Below are 19,654 nucleotides of genomic sequence, written 5' to 3'. Positions count from 1 at the left end.
TTATCTTCTAACTAATATACACGTCTGGGCCCATATTAAACCCAGTAACTGTTCTGACATGAAAGGGTGGTACATCTAGCAATGCGCCTGTGTTGGAATCCTGCCAGAAACCATGTTCCTGTAAAAAAAAAACAAAAAAAAACCAAGATGGTAAAAGGATGGAACATTCAGGGACCTTATTACTGGGAAAAACTCTTCAGTATATCCGGCCCTTAGTTAATAGAAAGGTTGCTGGGGCTAACCTGTCATGCTATACCTGCAGAAGTATTTTCTCTAGGGATGTGAATTGTTTTTTGACGATTTAAAATATCATCCGATATTTTTTTAAATCATCATTAATCGTTAAAGAGTGCGATACAATAGAAATTCCACCGATTTATCGCGAAAAAATCGTTAATCGGGTTAGTGCACACTAACGGGAGTTAGGACACAACCTAAAAACCCACCCCGACCCTTTAAAACCGCTCCCTTAGCCTCCACCACCCTCCCGACCCCCCAAAAAATGTTTTAAAATTACCTGGTGGTCCAGCGGGGGTCCCGGGAGCATTCTCTCGCGCTCGGGCTGTCGGCCGATAAATAAAAATTCCACCCCGACCCTTTAAAACCGCTCCCTTAGCCTCCACCACCCTCCCGACCCCCCCCCCCCCAAAAAAAATGTTTTAAAATTACCTGGTGGTCCAGTGGGCCCCGGGAGCGATCTCCCGCTCTTGGGCCGTCGGCTGCCACTAATAAAAATGGCGCCGATGGCCCTTTGCCCTTACCATGTGACACAGTAACCGTACCATTGGCCGGCCCCTGTCACATGGTAGGAGCACTGGACGGCCCGCACCATTTTTAAAGATGGCGCCGGCCATCCAGTGCTCCTACCATGTGACAGGGGCCGGCCAATGGCACGGTTACCCTGTCACATGGTAAGGGCAAAGGGCCATCGGCGCCATTTTTATTAGTAGCAGCCGACGGCCCGAGAGCGGGAGTTCGCTCCCGGGGCCCACTGGACCACCAGGTAATTTTAAAACGTTTTTTGGGGGGGGGTCAGGAGAGTGGTGGAGGCTAAGGGAGCGGTTTTAAAGGGTCGGGGTGGGTTTTTTGTTTATTGGATCGGGCACAGCCGATAAAAAAAAAAAAACGATCGGGCCGGATGAAAAAAAATGCACGATTTGAATCGGAACCAGAACCGAACCGATTCTGGTTCCGATTCACATCTCTAATTTTCACTTCTATGCACATCATGCTTTTTATAAACTATTTACCAATAATATTATATTTTGGCTTTCCAGAAACTGCAATAAATTTATGAAACAGCTTCAGACCATGGTGTCAAACCTTTGCTCCAGTGTAGGAATTGCCAGGGCTATGAACTGGCATTTTTTATTTCCCATTAAAATATGGAGATAGTATTGTTACATTTGGAACATTTCCTGCTTGCTGCATCTGTCTTTGAGCCTAATTTAATAAGCGTTTTCCCTACAGATAACAGAATGGGAGAAAAGCCTTAGTGAATCGGGCTCTTCGTGTGCTCTCAAACCAGAAAGCTCAAGCTGTTCAGAGCACCACAAGGCACAAGAGCAAAAGGCACTCTGGTTTCCTGCTTTCAGCTGATACCTTACCTGCTGGACGGGTACCTTTTTAGTTCAAAGTCCAGAATATAAACGGACCATTCCAGAAAACCCCCCCCCAAAAACCTAGAATAAAGCAGTGTCTGTTCAAAACCTGCCAAGCTAAGTAGCAGACTGCAAGAAGATAGGACCAGCTCCTTCAGAAGTTACCAACAATATGTTGTGAACTGAAACATTGGAATGGAATGAGGAGTAATACCTTTTCTTCATTTTTTCAGTCCCTGGCCCTGTCTTGTTCAGCCTAGGAGCCTGCATTGCAATAAGCAAACATCAGGCAGGGGATAAGCCTCAGCTGCATGGCCCCTGCTGCCAAGCAGGAGATAGACCTGAGGCTATGGGCCCCTGCTACTGAGCAGGGGTTAAACCTGAGGCTACTTGGCTCTGTGCTGTGTAGGGGGATCGAGCTATGGTTGCTTAGCCCCTGCTGTCACGCAGGTAGGATCATGGCTTCAGATGTTTCCCGTTATTGGCAGCGATGGTCACCTCATATTTCACAGCCTCTCGCCGTGCCGGTGAGTGAAGTCCGTGTGACGTTCAGAAGGCAGGGTGATAATATGGAGCGTAATGTCATTGAAAGCTGCAGAGGTGAATGATGGGGGGGAAGAGATGTTTAAAAGGGTCTTTGAAGTCTATGGAGGTGCATGGCTTGGTGAGGAAGGGTGTTGTAACACAGTAAATGACGGCAAATAAAGACCAAAAATGCCCATCCAGTCTGTCCAGCGAGGTGGTAACCGCCACTCCGTGCAGTCACAGCCCTCTGTTTTCTAGGACTGTGGCTGCCACATCAGACAGGTTTGCAGTGCAATCGCGCAGCGCTCCGCACAGTCACAGGCTGAGACAAAGTCAGGAGAGACACCGCAGTCTGTTTCCCATTTGGCGTCAAATGTTCAATTAGGTTGAAATGTTTCTTTTGAACAGTGGTGGTTTAATGCCAGCTCACCAACTCGGAGCCTGTTTGAACTTCCTTCCTTTTCCCCATTGGGAAAAAAAGAGAGAGGTGGAAGCTACCTCTGGACCTGACCCAGTACCCTTTTTTATTTAGAAGATTATCACTATGTGTCTGATTTACAATTGCACATTGGAGTTTTATTCTCTAGGGGAAAAAAAAAAAATCGGCCAGTCTGATGGATTGCTTTGGATTTTCCTGGCAATTAAAGGCAGTACATCTTTCTTTCTGTGCAATTAAAGGCAGTACATTGGCAGTATAAACCAAAGTCCAAGTGTCTCAGCCCGGGTACCGTATTCCCATGCGGTGAATTACAGCAGAAGAGGAACCCCTTAAACCGGCTGTCCTTTACCTCAGAGAGCTGAGGTCACGATTACGCCTGATCACTTTCCCCTCAGCGTGCGTAAGGAACTGTTAATGCAGGAACCAGAAGCAGCACAGGTAACTCTCAGAGTCAATGAACAGGCAAGAGTTCTTTCTTAGTAATTGTTTCTCAGAATTATGCAGCGGTCAGGAGAACAGAGAAATCTAACTGTGTGATGGAGAAATTCTCCGGCCAGTTTTCAACTGCCTCTTGCGTAAGAGCCGTGCCGGTAATCTCACTCATGTACACTGCTTCCTCCCAGTGCATGCACAAGAAACAGAAAAAAAGTCTTATAGTTTACTTGAAAGAACTGGTTCTGGGCACGCAGCCCAGGAAGCACTCTGCTCAGTGCTGCTCACCCTTTTAGGTGTGAAGCTTGACATTCTTGCTGCTTGTTTTGATCCCAAGATCCTGAATGATGATCGTATGCAGGCTGAGAAGAGATGCCAAGCACAAGAGGAGAAAAGTTTGCGTTACTAATGGTGTATAAGCACGTAATAAAACAGTCACCATACTGCAGGGTCCACGGGCCAGTATACCCCGGACACCTTTGCTACGGTCCACATAGTCATTCATTGCCACGTACCCAGAAAACCAACAATGAAAATAAAACAGCTCTTGTGGATTACCTGTACCAAAGTCTGAGGCCTGCAAATATTCGGGAAATTGTAGAAGGAATGACATGGGAATCACTCTGATAAGAGTCAGCCTACTAGGGAATTCCTGGCTGGGCTGTGACCCCCCCCTCCCCACTATTCCTAGTGACCACTGACTTGCACCTTGAGGTTCGTATACTGTATACAGGTGAGGATCCTTCAGAGGCCACCCCAGGCGCTGATCCTGTTTTATGCACTTGTCATACTGGAGATACTTGTCAGAGGTTCCCGGCTCATGACGCTCAAAGGTCGGGATGTCCTGAAGCTATCTCGCGTGCGCAGCGAGCTCTCAGTCGAAGATCCCAAGGTGATGTCAGCTATCATCAGACAGTCAGAGGGTCCGCGAATGCCTGTCTTAATACAACAGTAGCACAGGAAACTGAGAATGGCCTTCCTCACCTCCAGGCTGCGGAAAGAATAGATGACAGGGTTGATGGCAGAATTAAGCACAGCTAGTGTGAGGGCCCAATCCATACCTCGAAGGGACTCACAGGTCAGGGACTGGCAGAAGACATCCAGCATTAACAGAGCAAAGAGTGGACTCCAACAGAGAATGAAGGCACCTAGTATCATTAACACAGTCTTCAGAAGCTTGAGGGATTTCTTTCTGTGGTGTAAGGCAGGGGGAGTTTTCTTGGAACTGCGCTGCACCAGGAAATAGATGGCGACATAGAGGCCAATTATTCCTATAAGGAAGGCACTGAACATGATGACAGAAAACAAAATGTATGTTTTGGAGTAGAGGGGGAGAAGGGTGGAGCAGTTCTGGAAGTCACAGGTACAGTTCCAGCCTAGCATGGGCAAAAGCCCAATGACAGAAGCCAGAATCCAGAAGAAGCCAATGAGGCTGTAGACCCGGATGGTCTTGTTGGCTTCATTTCCTGGGCTGGGCCGGATCATGGTGGTATAGCGCTCAATGGCAGTAATGAGGAGGCTGAAGATGGAGGCTGCCAGAGCTATGAAGAGAATGCCTTCTCTAAGGAACCACACCTTGAGACTGAGCTGAAAGGTGACGCTGCCTGAGAGGCAGATGTTGATGAGGTAGGCAATGCCAGTCAAGAGGTCGCTCAGTGTGATGTTGGCTATGCAGCAGTACACCCAACGGCGGAAGCGCATGTTCTTCACAATGGCCAACAGCACCAGGAGATTCTCCAGCACGATCAGGCAGCTGACGGCGATGAAGAGCGTGGTCATGACATCAAAGCCCTCCTTCTGCGGCCTCCTCATCTTCAGCTTTCCTGTTAGGTTATAGTGTAGGAGAATGATGTTGCTGGTCCCATTGACGAAAGCTGCCCAGCAGAACTCTGTAGTAGGGATCATGCTTGTTGTACCAAGAAATCTTCCAGTGAGGCCCAGAGGAAGAGAACTTTGTACCTGGAACCAGGTATCTGTTGAGGAAGAAAGAAAAGAAAGATATTATGAAATGTAAGAATGATAGTAGATGTTCCCTTCCTGTTGTTTCAGAGAGTTTCCTGTTATGACTCTGAGCATAGGCGTTGGTCCTACTTAAAACCATTTCCTTTTAATCACAGGAGGGTGAGGGAAGGAAAGAGTAATGAGATGGCCTTTTTTTGCTTTAGAATTAGAACAAAAATCACAGAATCTGCTACCGAATGGCATAACTTCAGAAGCCAGCTCAGAAAGCAATGCCTTCCTCAAGTTTTAAGGCTATGCACATGTTGCTTCAGGGTTCAAGCCATCTGCATTTTGATACCATAATGTCCCCATGGGTAGCTGGTGAAATTCATAACTTTATCTCATGATCTTCCTCCATCTCTCCCAGTTCCCTGGGCTGAGTTTCAGAGCCCCTGCCCTGGATCCATGCAACTTGTCCTTAAGTCTGGAATCACTTCATCACAGCTTGCCAACTCCAGTCCTCAAGGCCTGCACACAGGCCTGGTCTTCAGGGTAACCAAGCTATGCAAATTTGCCTTCTCAGACCAATTTATGCAAACAGATCTAATGAATATTCATTTTGGGCACCTGCAAAACAGACCTCACCGAGAACTCCTTGTTTACAGGGCTGGCTCTACGGGAAATGTTGCCCTGGGCAAAAGCCTTTTCTAGTGGTGCACCCCCCCCCCCCCTCCCCAAACTGATCCCTGGCATGGATTAGCGAGATGAAGCGCGTACGCAGGCTTCCTCTGCAAGTGAGCAGCGGGGATAGGTTCCCTTCCCTTCCAGCATCTGCTCTCCCTTAACCCTTTCCGCCAGCATCCATCCCAGCCTCTTATCCCCTCCTAGAGTATCCTTGCTCCTGCCTCTTCCCCCCATCCAACTGCCCCATACAGGAAGTCCATGGTCCGTGAGGTTTTGAAGCTGGCTCGCGGAGCTGGCGCTAGCGGGAAGGTGGCGGCATGGGCTTCCCCTGCTCTCCCACTGGGGCTGGATCCTGATGCTCGTGGCAGAAGTGGCTGGTGTGACGCTGGTGGCAGCACGGCACGGCACCCCCAGCCTGGCCTGGCACCCTGGGAGGGCCGCCCGTCTTGCCCCATCCCTTGCAACCGTTCTGCGAGTTGGTAAATGCTGTGCAGGGAAGCAGGGCGAGTCACCCGGAGTGCCATGTCACATGGGGGGGGGGGCGCCACCAGTCCGGGGTCACCAGCAGCAGCAGCAGCGTGCCGCATGGGATGCACATGTGGGGCCAAGCAGGATTTAGCATAAGCAGCTGCAGGCGCCACACCTCAGGCCCTGCCTCGGCGGGAGCACCCATTGCTGCCACCACCACAGTCCCTTCTCGCAAGTTAAGTTCAAAATGCATGGAACGGCACTTCCTGTATTGGGGCAGATGATGGGGGAAGAAGGCAGGGGACGGATACTGGGGAGGTGGTAAGAGACAAGGATACTGAAGTAGGGGCATGAGGGGCAGGGGATGAATCCTGGGGGGAGAGGGCTGAAGGGGGGGGGGGAGAAAACCCACTCCCACTACTTACTTGTAGAGGAAGATTGCGTGTACCCTCAACCCCACTAATTCATGCCCAAGGATCAGGTTGGGGGAGGGGCACTATTGACAAAAGGGCGGAATATAAATGAAATAAAGAAATACTACCATTTGCTTGGCCAAAATGAATAGACAATGAAATGCTAACAAAAATTAAGGAAGCTGACAAATTTGACAACACAGTAATCATGGAGAATTTCAATTAACCCCAATATTGACTGGGTAAATGTCACACCAGGACATGCCAGAGAGGTAAAGTTTCTAGATTTAAAAAAAAAAAAAAAAAGACTGCTTCATGGAGCAGCAACTCTAGGAACTGACAAGAAGAGGGCTATTTTAGACCTAATTTGTGGTGGAATGCAGGATTTGGTGCAGGAGGTAATGGTAGTGGAGCCATCTGACAATAGTGATCATAATGCAATCAAAGCTGACTTAATAAGTGGAGGGAGAACATTAAGAAAAACTAGAAACATAGAAACATGACAGCAGAAAAAGACCGTAAGGCCCATCCATTCTGCCCATTTGCCCAATCAATCCAGCATTACAAGTCCCATCACTTCCCTAGAGATCCCCTGTATTTATCCCATGCTTTCTTGAATTCAGATACTGTTTTTGTCTTTAGTGCACTAGCACTTAATTTTCAAAACGGAGACTATGATAAAGGTTTAGCTGTAAAGGTTAAGGGGTAGATTTTCAAAACTTTATGCATGTAAATCCCGGGGATTTACGCGCGCGGCCGGGCTTACGCGCGCTGGGCCAATTTTCAAAGGCCTGGCCACGCGCATAAATCCCCGGGACGTGTGTAAGTCCCTGGGCTTCGGGGCGGGGGCGGGGCAGGGCTAGAGGTGCCCGGCACAGCGGCCATTTGCCGCTGAGCCAGGGAATCGCGTGCCGGCACGCACAACTTGTGCCTGCTCGAAGCAGGCGCAAAAGGTAAGATAAGGATTTGGGGGGGGGGGTTAGGATAGGGCTAGGGGGCGGGAAGGTTAGGGGAAGGGGTAGGAAGGTTAGTATAGGGGTAGAGAACTGCGGAAGGCCGCGGGCGTTGGCGCGCACAGGTTGCACAAATGTGACCCCCTAGCACACACCGATCCCCGATTTCATAACATGCGTGCACTGGCGTGCATGCATGTTATAAAATCGTGTGTCCATGTGCGTGCACCGGGTAGCGTGCGCACATGGACGCACGCGCTCATTCCTTTAAAATCTACTCCTATGAGTTTTATATCAGGGGTTGTCATTGTTTAAAAACACCATCTTGGAAGCCCAGACAAGATGTATTCCATGCATTAAAAAAGGCAGAAGGAAAGCCAAACAACTGCCAACATGGTTAAAAGTGAAGTGAAAGAGGCATAGCCAAAATAACATCTTTCTAAAGATGGAAAGAAGATCCAAATGAAGAAAATAGGAAAAGTTAGATACAAAACATCGATAGTGCAGGCAAAGGCAAAAAAAAAAAATTGGAAAGAAGCTTGCCATAAAGGCAAAAACTCAGTGGGGTAGATTTTTAAAAACAGCGCGATTGCGTACTTTTGTTTGCGCAGCAGGTGCAAACAAAAGTACGCTGGATTTTATAAGATACGCGCATAGCCGCTCGTATCCTCTAAAATCCTGGATTGGCGCGCGCAAGGCTGCCGATTTTGGGCAGCCGGTGCGCGCTGAGCCGTGCAGCCTGCCTCCGTTCCCTCCGAGGCCGCTCCGAAATCGGAGCGGCCTCGGAGGGAACTCTCTTTCGCCCTCCCCTCACCTTCCCCTCCCTTCCTCTACCTAACCCACCCCCCCGGCCCTATCTAAACCCCCCCCTTACCTTTGTCCGTAGATTTACACCTGCGAGAAGCAGACGTAAATCTATGCGCGCCAGCAGACTGCTGGCGCGCCGTGCTCCAACCCGGGGGCTGGTCCGAAGGCCTGGACCACGCCCCCGGGCCGGCACCACGCCTCCGGTCCCGCCACCGAAACACCGCGCCCCGCCCCCGAAACGCCACGTCATCGGGTCCCACCCCCGACACGCCCCCTTCCAAAAACCCCGGGACCTACGCGCATCCCGGGGCTCTGCGCGCGCCGGCGGCCTATGGAAATAGGCACGCCGGCGCGCAAGGCCCTGCTCGCGTAAATCTGGGCGGATTTACGCGAGCAGGGCTTTTAAAATCTGCCCGATAATAAAAACGTTTTCAAATACATCTGAAGCAGAAACCCCTTTTTGGGAGGCGGTTGGACCATTAGATGATCAAGGGGTAAAAGGGGCACTTAAGGAAGACAAGGTGTTTGGTGTTTACTGAGGAGGATGGTGGGGAATTACCCATACTAGAAATATTTAATGGTTTTGAGTCAGAGGAATTTAAACAAATCACAAAGAACCTAAAAGATGCAATAAAGCAAATTGACAAACTAAAGAGTAAGCAAATCACCTTGGCCAGATGGTATATACCCCAGAGTTCTGAAAGAAGTAAAAAATGAAATTGCAGATATATTACTAGTAATTTGAAACCTATAATTAAAATTGTTTATTGTACCTGAAGATTGGAGGATGAAAATGTAATGCCAATCTTTAAAAAGGGCTCCAAAGGTGATCCAGGCAACTATAGATGCATGAGCCTGACGTCAGTCCTGGGAAAAATAGTAGAAAATATTCTAAAGACCAAAATTACTAAACATACAGAAAGACTTAGTTTAATGGGACACAGCCAACATGGGAAGTCTTGTTTTACCAATCTGTTACATATTTTTTTTATAAAGAAATTAATAAGCATATGGATATGGTGAGCTGATGGATATAGAACAGACATGGTGTAATGGGACAGATCCAATATGTATTTACCTAAGGGATGCCTTACCTCACCAATCTGCTACAGTTTTTGAAAGGGTTGAAAAATCTGTGAATAACGGTGAGCAAACGAGTATAGTGTATCTGTACTTCCAGAAAGCATTTGACAAAGTCCTTATTGAGAGACTCCTGTGAAAATTAAAAAGTCATGGGATAGGAGACAATGTTCTATTATGGATTGCCAACTGTTTAAAAGGGAACAGAGGGTAGGACTAAATGGGCAAGTTTTTTCAATGAAGAAAGGTGAATAGTGGAGTGCCCCAAGCATCTGTACTGGGATCAGTGCTTTGCAACATATTTACAAAGGATCTGGAAACGGGAACAGTGAGTGAGGTGATCAGATTTGCAGATGGCACAAAATTATTCCAAGCTGTTAAACTACAGGTAAATTGTGAAAATTGTAAAAAGACCTTACGAGACTTGAAGACTAGGCATCCAAGCAGCAGATGCAATTCAGTGCTGACAAGTGTAAAGCAATACACATAGGGAAAAATAATCCAAACCATATGTACACGATGTTAGGTTCCTTATTAGGAATCACTACTCAGAAAAAGGATCTAGGCAGCATGATTTATGTTTATTTGTTAATATGCTGGCTATGCATAAGCAGCTAACAAGAAACCACACATAATTGGATAAATAATGATCCTTACCATACAAAAAAAATTACTATAGTAATAAAAACATATCTTTCATTATAATTAATTTGTCATCTTTAAAACAATCATGAAACAATCTTGAAATCATCTCTAAGCGCATTTAACTTACTTTGTCAGCGTGGACAATATGTTGAAATCCTTGGCTCAGTGTGAGGTGGTAGTGGTCAAAAAGCAAACAGTCAGGCCGATACAGGACAGTGCACTCCGGTAGGGCCGCTCCTGTCCAAAAAGAGGCGCTAGGGACACGCTACTGTGGGCCCTAATTTAAATAAATTAACTTACTGAATCGCGCGCACAGGAGAGTGGCCTGTGTGCGCGCTCTCCCGCGATTTTTACTATATCGGCCCGAGTGTTAGGAATTGTAAGGAAGGGCATAGAGAATATAACACCTCTGCATCACTCCATGGTGCAGCCTTACCTAGAGTACGGTGTGCAGTTCTGATCATCACATCTCAAAAAAAGATATAGTAGAAACTAGAAAAGGTATAGAGAAGAATGACCAAAAATATTAAAGGGGTTGGAACATCTCCCCTATGAGGAAAGGTTAAGGAGGTTTGGGCTCTTCAGCTTGGAGAAGAGACAGCTGATGGAAAATATGATAGGGATCTATAAAATCATGAGTTGAGTGGAAGGTGTAAATGCAAATTGATTGTTTACTCTTTCAAAAATACAAAGACTAGTGGACACTTCATGAAGATACTAAGTAGCACATTTAAAACAAATCAGAGAAAATATTTTTTTTCACTCAATGAACATTTAAGCTCTGGAATTTATTGCTGAAGGATGTGGGGAAGGCAGTTAGTGTAGCTGGGTTTTAAAAAAGTTTGGACGAGTTCCTGGAGGAAAACTCTATAAACCATTATTAAACAGGTAGACTTGAAGTAAGTCACTGCTTGGCCCTGGACATTAGTAGATTGGGATCTCTACTAATCCAGTCAATCCAGGTCACAAGTACTTGTGACCTGGATTGACCATTGGTGGAGACAGGATACTGAGCTTGATGGACCTTTGGTCTGACCCAGTAGGGCAGTTCTTATGTTCTTATAAGATGTATCTTGTTGCAGCCACTTTGAGCATCAGGGCCAGCCACATCAGCAAAGGGTGATTCCCCGTCCCCCAATCCCCAGCCATCTGGGGCACTATTACATCCACTGAAAGATCTGCTAGCTGTTTCCATGTCAGCCAGTCAGGCACTGCCAGGCTTGGTTTAGGGGTAAACCAAGGACTTTCAATATTTCTAAGAAATTCAGGATGATCAATCCATAGAAGGAACAAGGAGAGGCAAGGACTGGCTCGGCCTGCTCATATGACATGGAGCCAGTTGGTGACCCCCCTTGCTGAGACATACATCTGCCTAGGTCAACCAGTTCCATCATTTTAATAGGAAACCATTTGAAAGCTACACCGGCATCTTCAATGCAGAAAGAATTCCCAGACATGCAGAAGAATCAGATATAAGATAATTGTGGAATGGGTTATAAATAATGTGTAGACCTGCTGCTCCTCTCCAGACCCTGTGAGTCCCAATAGAAGACCTCTGTTAACAGTGTGCTCCTAATCCTGTATCGGAGAGATTCCTGCACTCTGTTATGTCACAGGCTTTCCTGCATTATTCAGTGTTTCCTAAAACAATGGTGCTCAAACTGGGCCTCGTTTACCCTCCCCCACCATCAGCCAGTTGGGTTTTCAGAAGATTCCAAAAGAATATGCATAAAATATATTTGCATACTTTGGAGACCCAGTATATGCAAATTTATCTCCTCCATATTTATTAGGGATATCCTGAAAACCTGACAGGGGAGGGGAAGGGGAAGGAAGGACATGAGGACCAGTTTGACAGTTTAGGACTGTCCTAAAGCCCTGTACCTTGGAAGTCTGTTTGCAGAGATGCCTAAGTGACCCAATTTGAGGAAGGAAGAAAATTTTAGGCCTGTTCTGGATTTCTGTCAGTCCCCATTCTGAAGCACTGATTTCATTCACATGGAAGAGGTATTAATGTTTAAGAAGCAAAGCTTTTTCAATGAAATGAAAGTTGTAGAACGGGAGGGGGGTCATGATATGAAGCTCCAGGTGGGTAAACTCAGTAACAACACCAGGAAACATTTTTTCACAGAGAGGGTGTTGGGCGTCTGGAATGCTCTCCCGGAGGAGGTAATAGAGACAAAAACAGTAACGGAATCTGAAAGGGTATGAGATAAACACAAAGGATCCCTAGTGGCAAGAGGATGGAAGTGAAACACTGGGGGTAACCTGCACAGAGCGGCAGTTACAACCCTAAATAGAAGGTGAGGGGTAACCTGCATGGAACAGATTTGCAACCCTAAATAGACAGCAACCAATGTGGGCCCTGACTTTTACAGTCTGGGAAACTAAATATGGGGGTAACCTACACAGCGCAGCAGATACTGGCATAAGCTTGCTGGGCAGACTGGATGGACCAGTTGGTCCTTTTCTGCTGTCATTTCAGATTCTCTGCTTCTATTATGTCTTTCGTCTTGCTGCATGGGAATTTGATTTCTTTTAACAGCTATTTCACCAATCAGCATCTTAAGTCGGGAGGATTATAGACCTAGCCAAATGCAATAGACCTAATGGCAGGAGTTCAGACTCTGCAGGCTTCCTAAGAGATCTCTTTGCATGCTACAGAGCCGGGCACAGAAAGGGTCCTAGTCACAGAGCCCCGGAGCGGCTCCTTCACCAGCTGTTATTGGAGTCCTCTCTCGGTTCGTGTAACCTTCTGAAACTCACCTGTCCAGGATCCTTCCTCTCATCAGCCCCTGGATGCCGTGTCCAGGGCAGAGCAGTTGTGTGACCTCCAAAAGAGGCAGGCAGAGTGCAGAGAGCTCACAACTCTCGGGAGTAGTTAAGAAGAAGAAAAAAAAAAAGGATGTTACAAAATCATCACATGGCCCACAGCAGGGAGCCGGCACCAAGGCGAAAATAAGACACAAGATTGCATCTCTGTGCAGGGGAGGTTTCACCGGGGAAGCCGCAGCAGCCCCACCTGCCACCGCATTCTGCTTGAACAATTCATTCCCGTGCAGTCATGGGTTTCTGCTGGATCAGCAGGTCTGTGGGTTGGGGGGATGACCACCAGCCAGCAGGAGTGTGCCAAGGCGATAACTCCTTGGGGTTTGTCGGCACCACCTTTAAGGCTTGCTTTATTAAGCTTCCCCCCCCCCCCCCCCCCCCATAGACATAGAACGGGAGCAAAATGTTAGTAAATCAGGTCCCTGAGGGTAATTTTCGAAGGCACTGCTGTGCATAAAACCCCCTTTATGCAGCTAAGAAAGTCTTTGAAAATAGCCTGGGCTGGCATGCGTGTAAACTGTACACACGGAACCCAGCTTGGCACATTCTTTTACACCATACTAGACAGATGTTTCCGGGGTGGGGGCAGGATCGGGTTTTACCAGCGTATGATCAGTTGTTTTGTTTTTTCAAAGTATTTGCGTAAATCCGCACGCGCAAAGTTACACCTGCTCTCAAGAGGGTGTGCGTGCCAAGCAGTTTTGTGCGCATAAGATCTAGCTGACTTCTGCAGGTAAAAAAAAAAAAGTACCCACAGGCTCTAAACGACCCTCCCTGTGTACCGAGGGGATGGTCAGAGCTCACCACGAACAGGTAAAGGAGAAGGAGGAAGAGGCAGCACCGTGCCTGACACTAGTGCTGGCAAACTTACAGCACAGATTCCCAAAGTGTCACTTTTTTATTTATTTATTTATTTATTTAAAATTTTTATATACCGACATTCATCCAGGATATCATATCGGTTCACATTGTAACGCAAAACAAACGCACGGCATGGCGCTTTACATTGAACAGTAAAAACATGATAACAAGGCATCTTGTTAAGAGTCATCTCTCAACTAGAAAATAACCAGTGTCAAAGGGAGAGTAACCTAGTGATTAGACTCCTCTAAACATTCAGCCCTTAACCATGCCTTCTGTATATAGCATTTAATTTGTATATTGTTTAACCATTTCTATTCTTTCCTCTCTCTTCCTCCTTTCTCCAAGTTCTGCTACCCTTGTTAAATGTAACTGCACCTTCGGTCACCACAGTTCTAGTTTGTTGTATATTCTGCACTCCCGTTTTATGTAAACCAGCAAGATATGTTTTCATGATTGCCGGTATATAAAAACCTTAAATAAATAAATAAATAAAATAAATTAGAGCAATAGGTTGAGAGCTCAGGGAAGTCAGGGTTCAAATTCCACTTTGTGACCTTGGAAGTCCCTTCACCTTGCATTTCCTCAGATTACAATTTCATCCTCTGGGGCAGGGACCTGCCAACAGTCCCTAAATGTAATATGGCTTGAGTTTGGGTTTCTAAAGATAAGGAATTAATAATCAAGAATCTATCTGTGGCAACCCCCACTGATATTGGCACCCACCAGCTGGGGAATGCCAGTTGTTTAGCTTGCAACGGCAGCTAAGTTTTTAAAATGCCCACATACTTTGGAGAATATGTTTTTAACATAACAGTCAGAGATGTGATACTCGCTTTGGTGCATCCTTAAACCGTGTCTGCTAGAAATAGGAAGGGCGTGATAGCAAACAACTGAAGCTACCCACACCCTGCTGCTTGTATGCTTCCTGTCAGCCCCTACTGCTTGCAGCTTCCATCTGACCCGGTCTGACAGTTCTTGCCCAATGAAATATTTATTTTTTCATTTATTATTTATAAAATGCATGTAACCATATAATAGGCAAAAAAAAAAACCAACCCTCTAGAAGCAGTTTTCACTTTTACATTCACAGTTTATTATTCCGTTACCAAAAAGGATGTTTCCCCAAAAAAGTATTCTGGTATTAGTGGGGAAAAAAAACCCCTTGTTTGAATGTTATGTACAATCATATTAATATATTATAGTGTAAATCACATCATATTAGTGCTGTGCGTGATCTCCAGCCTGGAAATGCTCAGTAGAGAAATACTTTATAGGCTCCATTTTCAAATCTTATTTTTACACTTACATTTTTTGTGAAAATTGACCTTCTCATCCCCAGAACATGGCTCCTCCTGCTTTCTCACCAATGGCCCCTAGCTTCCCACTCTTGCTCCTACATATATTCCCTTTTACTAATTTTTCCTGAAATAATAAGCTCTTTAGGGCAGGGACATACCACCCCAGGACCTCTTGATCTTATTATTTTTATTCTTAAATGTGGATCTTATGATTTAGGAACACTTGTGTGCCTTTCAACCTATTGTTACTCTGTAATAGCAGAGTATTTCAAGGGGCTGCCTTCATTCCCAATGGTCTACAAGTGGCACTTCTTTCACTGGAGGTTTCCCCAGTGTGACTCTGCCTGCTGCCAACAGGGGGTGCTCTGAGCAGATGCCATAGGACAGAGAGGGTGAACAATGACTCTCCCTCATAAGGGTGTAGTGCAGTCCCTCTCCTCCACATAACACGGTGCTGCACTTCCAGCTCTGGTCTTCTTCGCCCTTCTTCTCAAGGTTCTGCACTGATGGATCACAGACTCCTCTTACATCACTTGGCCTTCTATTAACTTCTTTCTTAAACCTAAGCCAATGAATCACACAAGGATACCTGGTGTTCAACAGAAGGGAAACCCCCAACAGTTCCAATTACTTTGGCAGTTCCTGAAAGTGTGAACAGTACAGAAACCTTGTCAACCCAAGACAGATCTAAAAATAAAGGTTTCATTAGGTGTGGCAGAGAACTGGAGTGCATGATTGCAGCAATAGAACCGCCATGCCTAGGAGACAGATAGAAGATGCCAGTATATACTCTGCTCATCTCTACCACCCTCCGGTCCGAGAGGTTACAGCTTCTGTATCCCTGTGCCCATCCCCTGAGCCCTCCCATCCTAGAGGTAAAACCCCTGTGCCTATCCTCTGACCCGTCCAGTCCTAAAGGTGACAGGGTCTGTATCCCTATGCCTGTCCCTTGAGCCCTTCATTCCTAGACGTAACAAGCTCTGCATGCCTGCACCCGTCCCCTGAGTCCTCCCATGCCAGAGGTGACAGGCTCTGTATCCCTGCATCCATCCCCATTACCTCTCCTGTTCTAGAGACAATAGGCTCTATATGGATGCACTCATCATCTGAGCTCTCCAGTCCTAGAGGAGACAGGCTTTGTATCCCTGAACCCATCTCCTGAGTGAATTCAGTTCAGTTCCCCTATTTTAGAAATTATAAATTTCATTGCCATATGCCACTCAAAATTCCTGTTAGTGTCTCTCACTGCATCTTGGGGGTCTGTCTCATTATCTATACTCTGTCTCTTTCCCTTCAATGTTGTTTTTTGTATAGACAGAATACATTTATTACCAGATGTATAAGATATGATCTTATGGTATCTAAAACTAAAAAGTATTAATAAATGTAGAAAACTCCTCTCCATGCCTCCAGCTCCCCTGTAAGCCAGAACCTGCAGTTCCTTCAGGATGGTGTCTGCCCAGATACAGATCAGTGATGCAGGGTGGGGCAGGGCTGCTTCATGTCTAACTTTCACAGTTTCTTGCTCTGTTAAAACAAAAAAAAAAGCATGAATAACTGTAGTTCAGAAGAAAACAGGAAAATGTGGGAACCCGCCCTTACTGATGCATGTTAAAAACAAAGTAAAGAAGCAGGTGCTGAGCTGAGACAGGCAGGGCATTTCCTACCCACTGGTGACCCCTGGCAGTAGTGGGTGGCAGTTTGCAGGTACAAACTGGTTCTGCACATCCATTGACTCTGAAAATGTCTGTCAGGAGTTGCACAGGAATGTTGCATCCTCTGAGGGATAATCTTACTTAAAATTTATCTTAGAATAAGTTTGACCACATGGTCCAAACCATAGATTCATGAACTGTGCCTCATTTCTAACCCCGGCTTTGCCATACACTCTGTCTGACCTTGGGCAGATTACTTAATCTCTCTTCCTGAATTCTAATCCTGCACTCTGTCATGCACTCTGTGTGACCTTGGTCAGGTCACTTAATCTCCCTGTGCCTCAGTTCTAATCCCAGCTCTGCCATACAATCTCTGTGATCTTGGGAAGATAACTAAATCTTCTTATGTCTCAGTTCTAAGCTTGGCTCTGTCATGTACTCTCTATGACTTTGGGCAGGTCACTTAATCTTTCTGTTCTTCAGTTCTAACCCTGGCTGTCATGCACTCTGTGACCTTGGGCAGGTCACATAATCTCCTTGTGCCTGAATTCTAATCCTGGCTTTGTCATGTACTCTCTGTGGCTTTGGGCAAGTCACAATCTCCCTATGCCTTGGTTCTAATCCCAGCTCTGCCATGCACTCTGAATGATGTTGAGCAGGTCACTTGATCTCCCTGTGCCTCGGTTTTAATTCCAGCTCTGCCATGCTCTCTCTGTGACCTTGGTGACTTAATCTACCACTGCATTCGTTCTAATCCCGGCTCTGCCATGCACACTCTCTGACTTTGGGCAGCTCACTTAATCGCCTTGTGCCTCAGTCCTAATCCTATCTCTGTCATGCACTCTCTGTGACCTTGAGTAGCCACCCTGCAGCTTCCTTGACCATGTGGTGCTCTCTTACATAGTCTCCGATGTGTTGCATTATCAATACTGCATCATGGGATGAGGGTCAGTCACTATAATGCTGGAGAGAGCCTGAGACATTTTGTGGAGGGCTGGAAATCCACACACAGAACTGATTCTGCCTTTTCCAGTGCTGAGGCTGTAAGACTAGAGAGAGGATGGGGGGGGGGGGGGGGGGGGGGCAGTGGGTTTCAGTCCCACCTGGAAGAGGGTTAAGAGGAGATCTACAGCAGGTTGGGCTCCTTCCTCTTCTGTTGCTGCTGCTGTAGTTGGAAGTTCTCTGCAGCCCTCGAGGACTTGAAATGACTACCACTGGCTTACAAGGTATGTGGGGATAGAATGACCATGTATATTTGCACCTGGCCTGCAAACAGGTTGGGTTTTCAGAATACCCCTAATGAATACACATGAGATATTAGATTGCATGAACAGTGTGTAAATCTATCTGAGGCACGTTCATTAGGGAAATCCTGAAACCCAACCTGCTTATGGCCCTTGAGGACTGAATTGGTGGGTAATACAGTGCACTCATACCCTGCACTACTTATTTCTATGTGACAAAACCTGCTAATAAAGATCACTATGCTGGGCTGAAACAAAATCACACACTGGGGAGTTTATTAGTGTGTGCTACTTATTTCTATAGCACTTTCTGCCCCCTTTGTGTCCATGGGAAAAATGCTTAGCACATCTGACACCAAGAGCTTTATATGTTAGGGAGAATTTTCTTGCAGAATATTTGGAATAAGTCACTAATCTATTGAACAGCAAAGGTACCATGGGAAATATGTTAAACCATCCTCCAGCCAGAGAAATAACAGCAACTAGGTAGCAAAGGGAAAAACCCCAAACGACATTTTTTTAAATGTAATCTCCCTATGACATTTATCACAAAAGCCCTTTTTTTCTTAACACGTTTCAAAAATTGAAAAGTCTATTGATTACGAGATGGTCATCTGTCCCTTTTATAGGAGCTGTCCAGATTGTGGTGCTGAACAGCAGTGAAATGCATTTTAATAAACTCCAAGGGTTTTTATGGGGGGGAATGGGGTAGCAGTTTCCTCCTGCTCCTTTGGGCTTCCAACTCAGTTAGAACCTGGGCTGGGATTCAGTGCCATTTGCAGCTACTCAGAGTACTTTGTCCAATTTGATACACCTTTTCATTATGGTGGCAGTCTTAGCCAGGGTACCTTCTGGAACCCTGCAGTCATGGGGCCAGAATCTGGCCACTAGATGTCACCACTGCATGATGACTGGTAATACCTCTCCCACCTTCCCCCAGAGGCTGTGAGTGCTCCCTCTGCAACATCCCCGCCCCCAGGGAGAACAGTCCAGGCCTGTGAACTGAATCCGGGTCCCTCCACTTGACATGTTTTTTTCTTCTCAAACTGGCAAATTCCAACATAACCCGGAAGCTTTAAAAGTGAATCTAAGCACAGTATAAAATATTTAGTACACAAAACAAATTGCTTAAAATGTTTGTATTGTTTTCTGCTATTAGTATTTACTATGCTATGCTATGGCTGAGCACTATTCACATGAGAAGGACCAATTTGAGTTAGTGACTCAGAAGGACAAATAACCCCTCCTTCCAAGAGACTGTCCTGCAGTTAATTAAGAAAAATGTCTGCTTTTTTTCCTATTGTAATTCTCCAGACCACAGAAAACTTTGGTTCCATTCATGTCAGATAAAGTGAAACCCTGACTCATTTATTTTGTGTGGATTGATGGGAAGTAACTTATAATAGTTGGCCAACATTACCATGGTTGACTGTGCGCTATTTCTCACCCCTTCTCCATCAAAGTCAAAAGTAAGAGAGTAGGTTTAAAAATCTGGTTATTTGGGGCTCCATTGGAGCTGCTTTTGTGATCTTCTTACAATGGACACCTCATTTACATTAACAAAGTTTGCCCAATGAAAATAGTCACATTAGCAAGAAAGAAATAACAATGGCCATGTTTTTGTTGTGCTTTCTCTGTCACGCTCTGCTCCCTTCATCAGGGAACTCTCATATTCTAAATTCAAGGCTTCTTATGATTTAGTGCGATAACTTTTTGTATCATGGAAGTCTCCTGTAACCCTCTTCAGGGCTAGAATTAAGATTATGATGCCCATAG

The 19,654-nt window shown here is 46.0% G+C and overlaps 1 protein-coding gene across 3 annotated transcripts; it reads right to left on the bottom strand.

Annotated features, from left to right (window-relative positions):
* Positions 1 to 1,299: 1,299 nt before the first annotated feature.
* Positions 1,300 to 12,840, bottom strand: S1PR4 (sphingosine-1-phosphate receptor 4). 3 transcript variants are annotated; one of them, XR_003858340.1, is made up of 4 exons: positions 12,755 to 12,840; positions 9,037 to 9,130; positions 3,556 to 4,970; positions 1,300 to 3,359 (listed from the first exon to the last, which is right to left on the bottom strand). XR_003858340.1 is itself a non-coding variant. In XM_029613902.1 (3 exons), exon 3 carries the CDS (start codon positions 4,900 to 4,902, stop codon positions 3,772 to 3,774), a length of 1,131 nt encoding a protein of 376 aa, XP_029469762.1. In that variant the 5' UTR covers positions 4,903 to 4,970; positions 9,037 to 9,130; positions 12,755 to 12,840; the 3' UTR covers positions 1,300 to 3,771. The 3 variants fall into 3 exon arrangements, 2 of the variants coding, with proteins under 2 accessions (XP_029469762.1, XP_029469764.1); XM_029613902.1 differs by having other exon boundaries at positions 1,300 to 4,970; XM_029613904.1 differs by lacking the exon at positions 9,037 to 9,130 and having other exon boundaries at positions 1,300 to 4,970; positions 12,755 to 12,830.
* Between the last annotated feature and the right edge of the window lie 6,814 nt (positions 12,841 to 19,654).

The sequence above is a fragment of the Rhinatrema bivittatum genome, chromosome 8 (assembly GCF_901001135.1).
Source record: "Rhinatrema bivittatum chromosome 8, aRhiBiv1.1, whole genome shotgun sequence".
Taxonomy (NCBI): Eukaryota; Metazoa; Chordata; class Amphibia; order Gymnophiona; family Rhinatrematidae; genus Rhinatrema; species Rhinatrema bivittatum.
Note: the sequence above shows the minus strand (reverse complement) of the source record. Positions and strands in the feature narration are given on the sequence as shown.

Bases quoted from the DNA above. Each gene is read 5' to 3' on its own strand.
- S1PR4 (XM_029613902.1), bottom strand. From the start codon at position 4,902: ATGATCCCTACTACAGAGTTCTGCTGGGCAGCTTTCGTCAATGGGACC.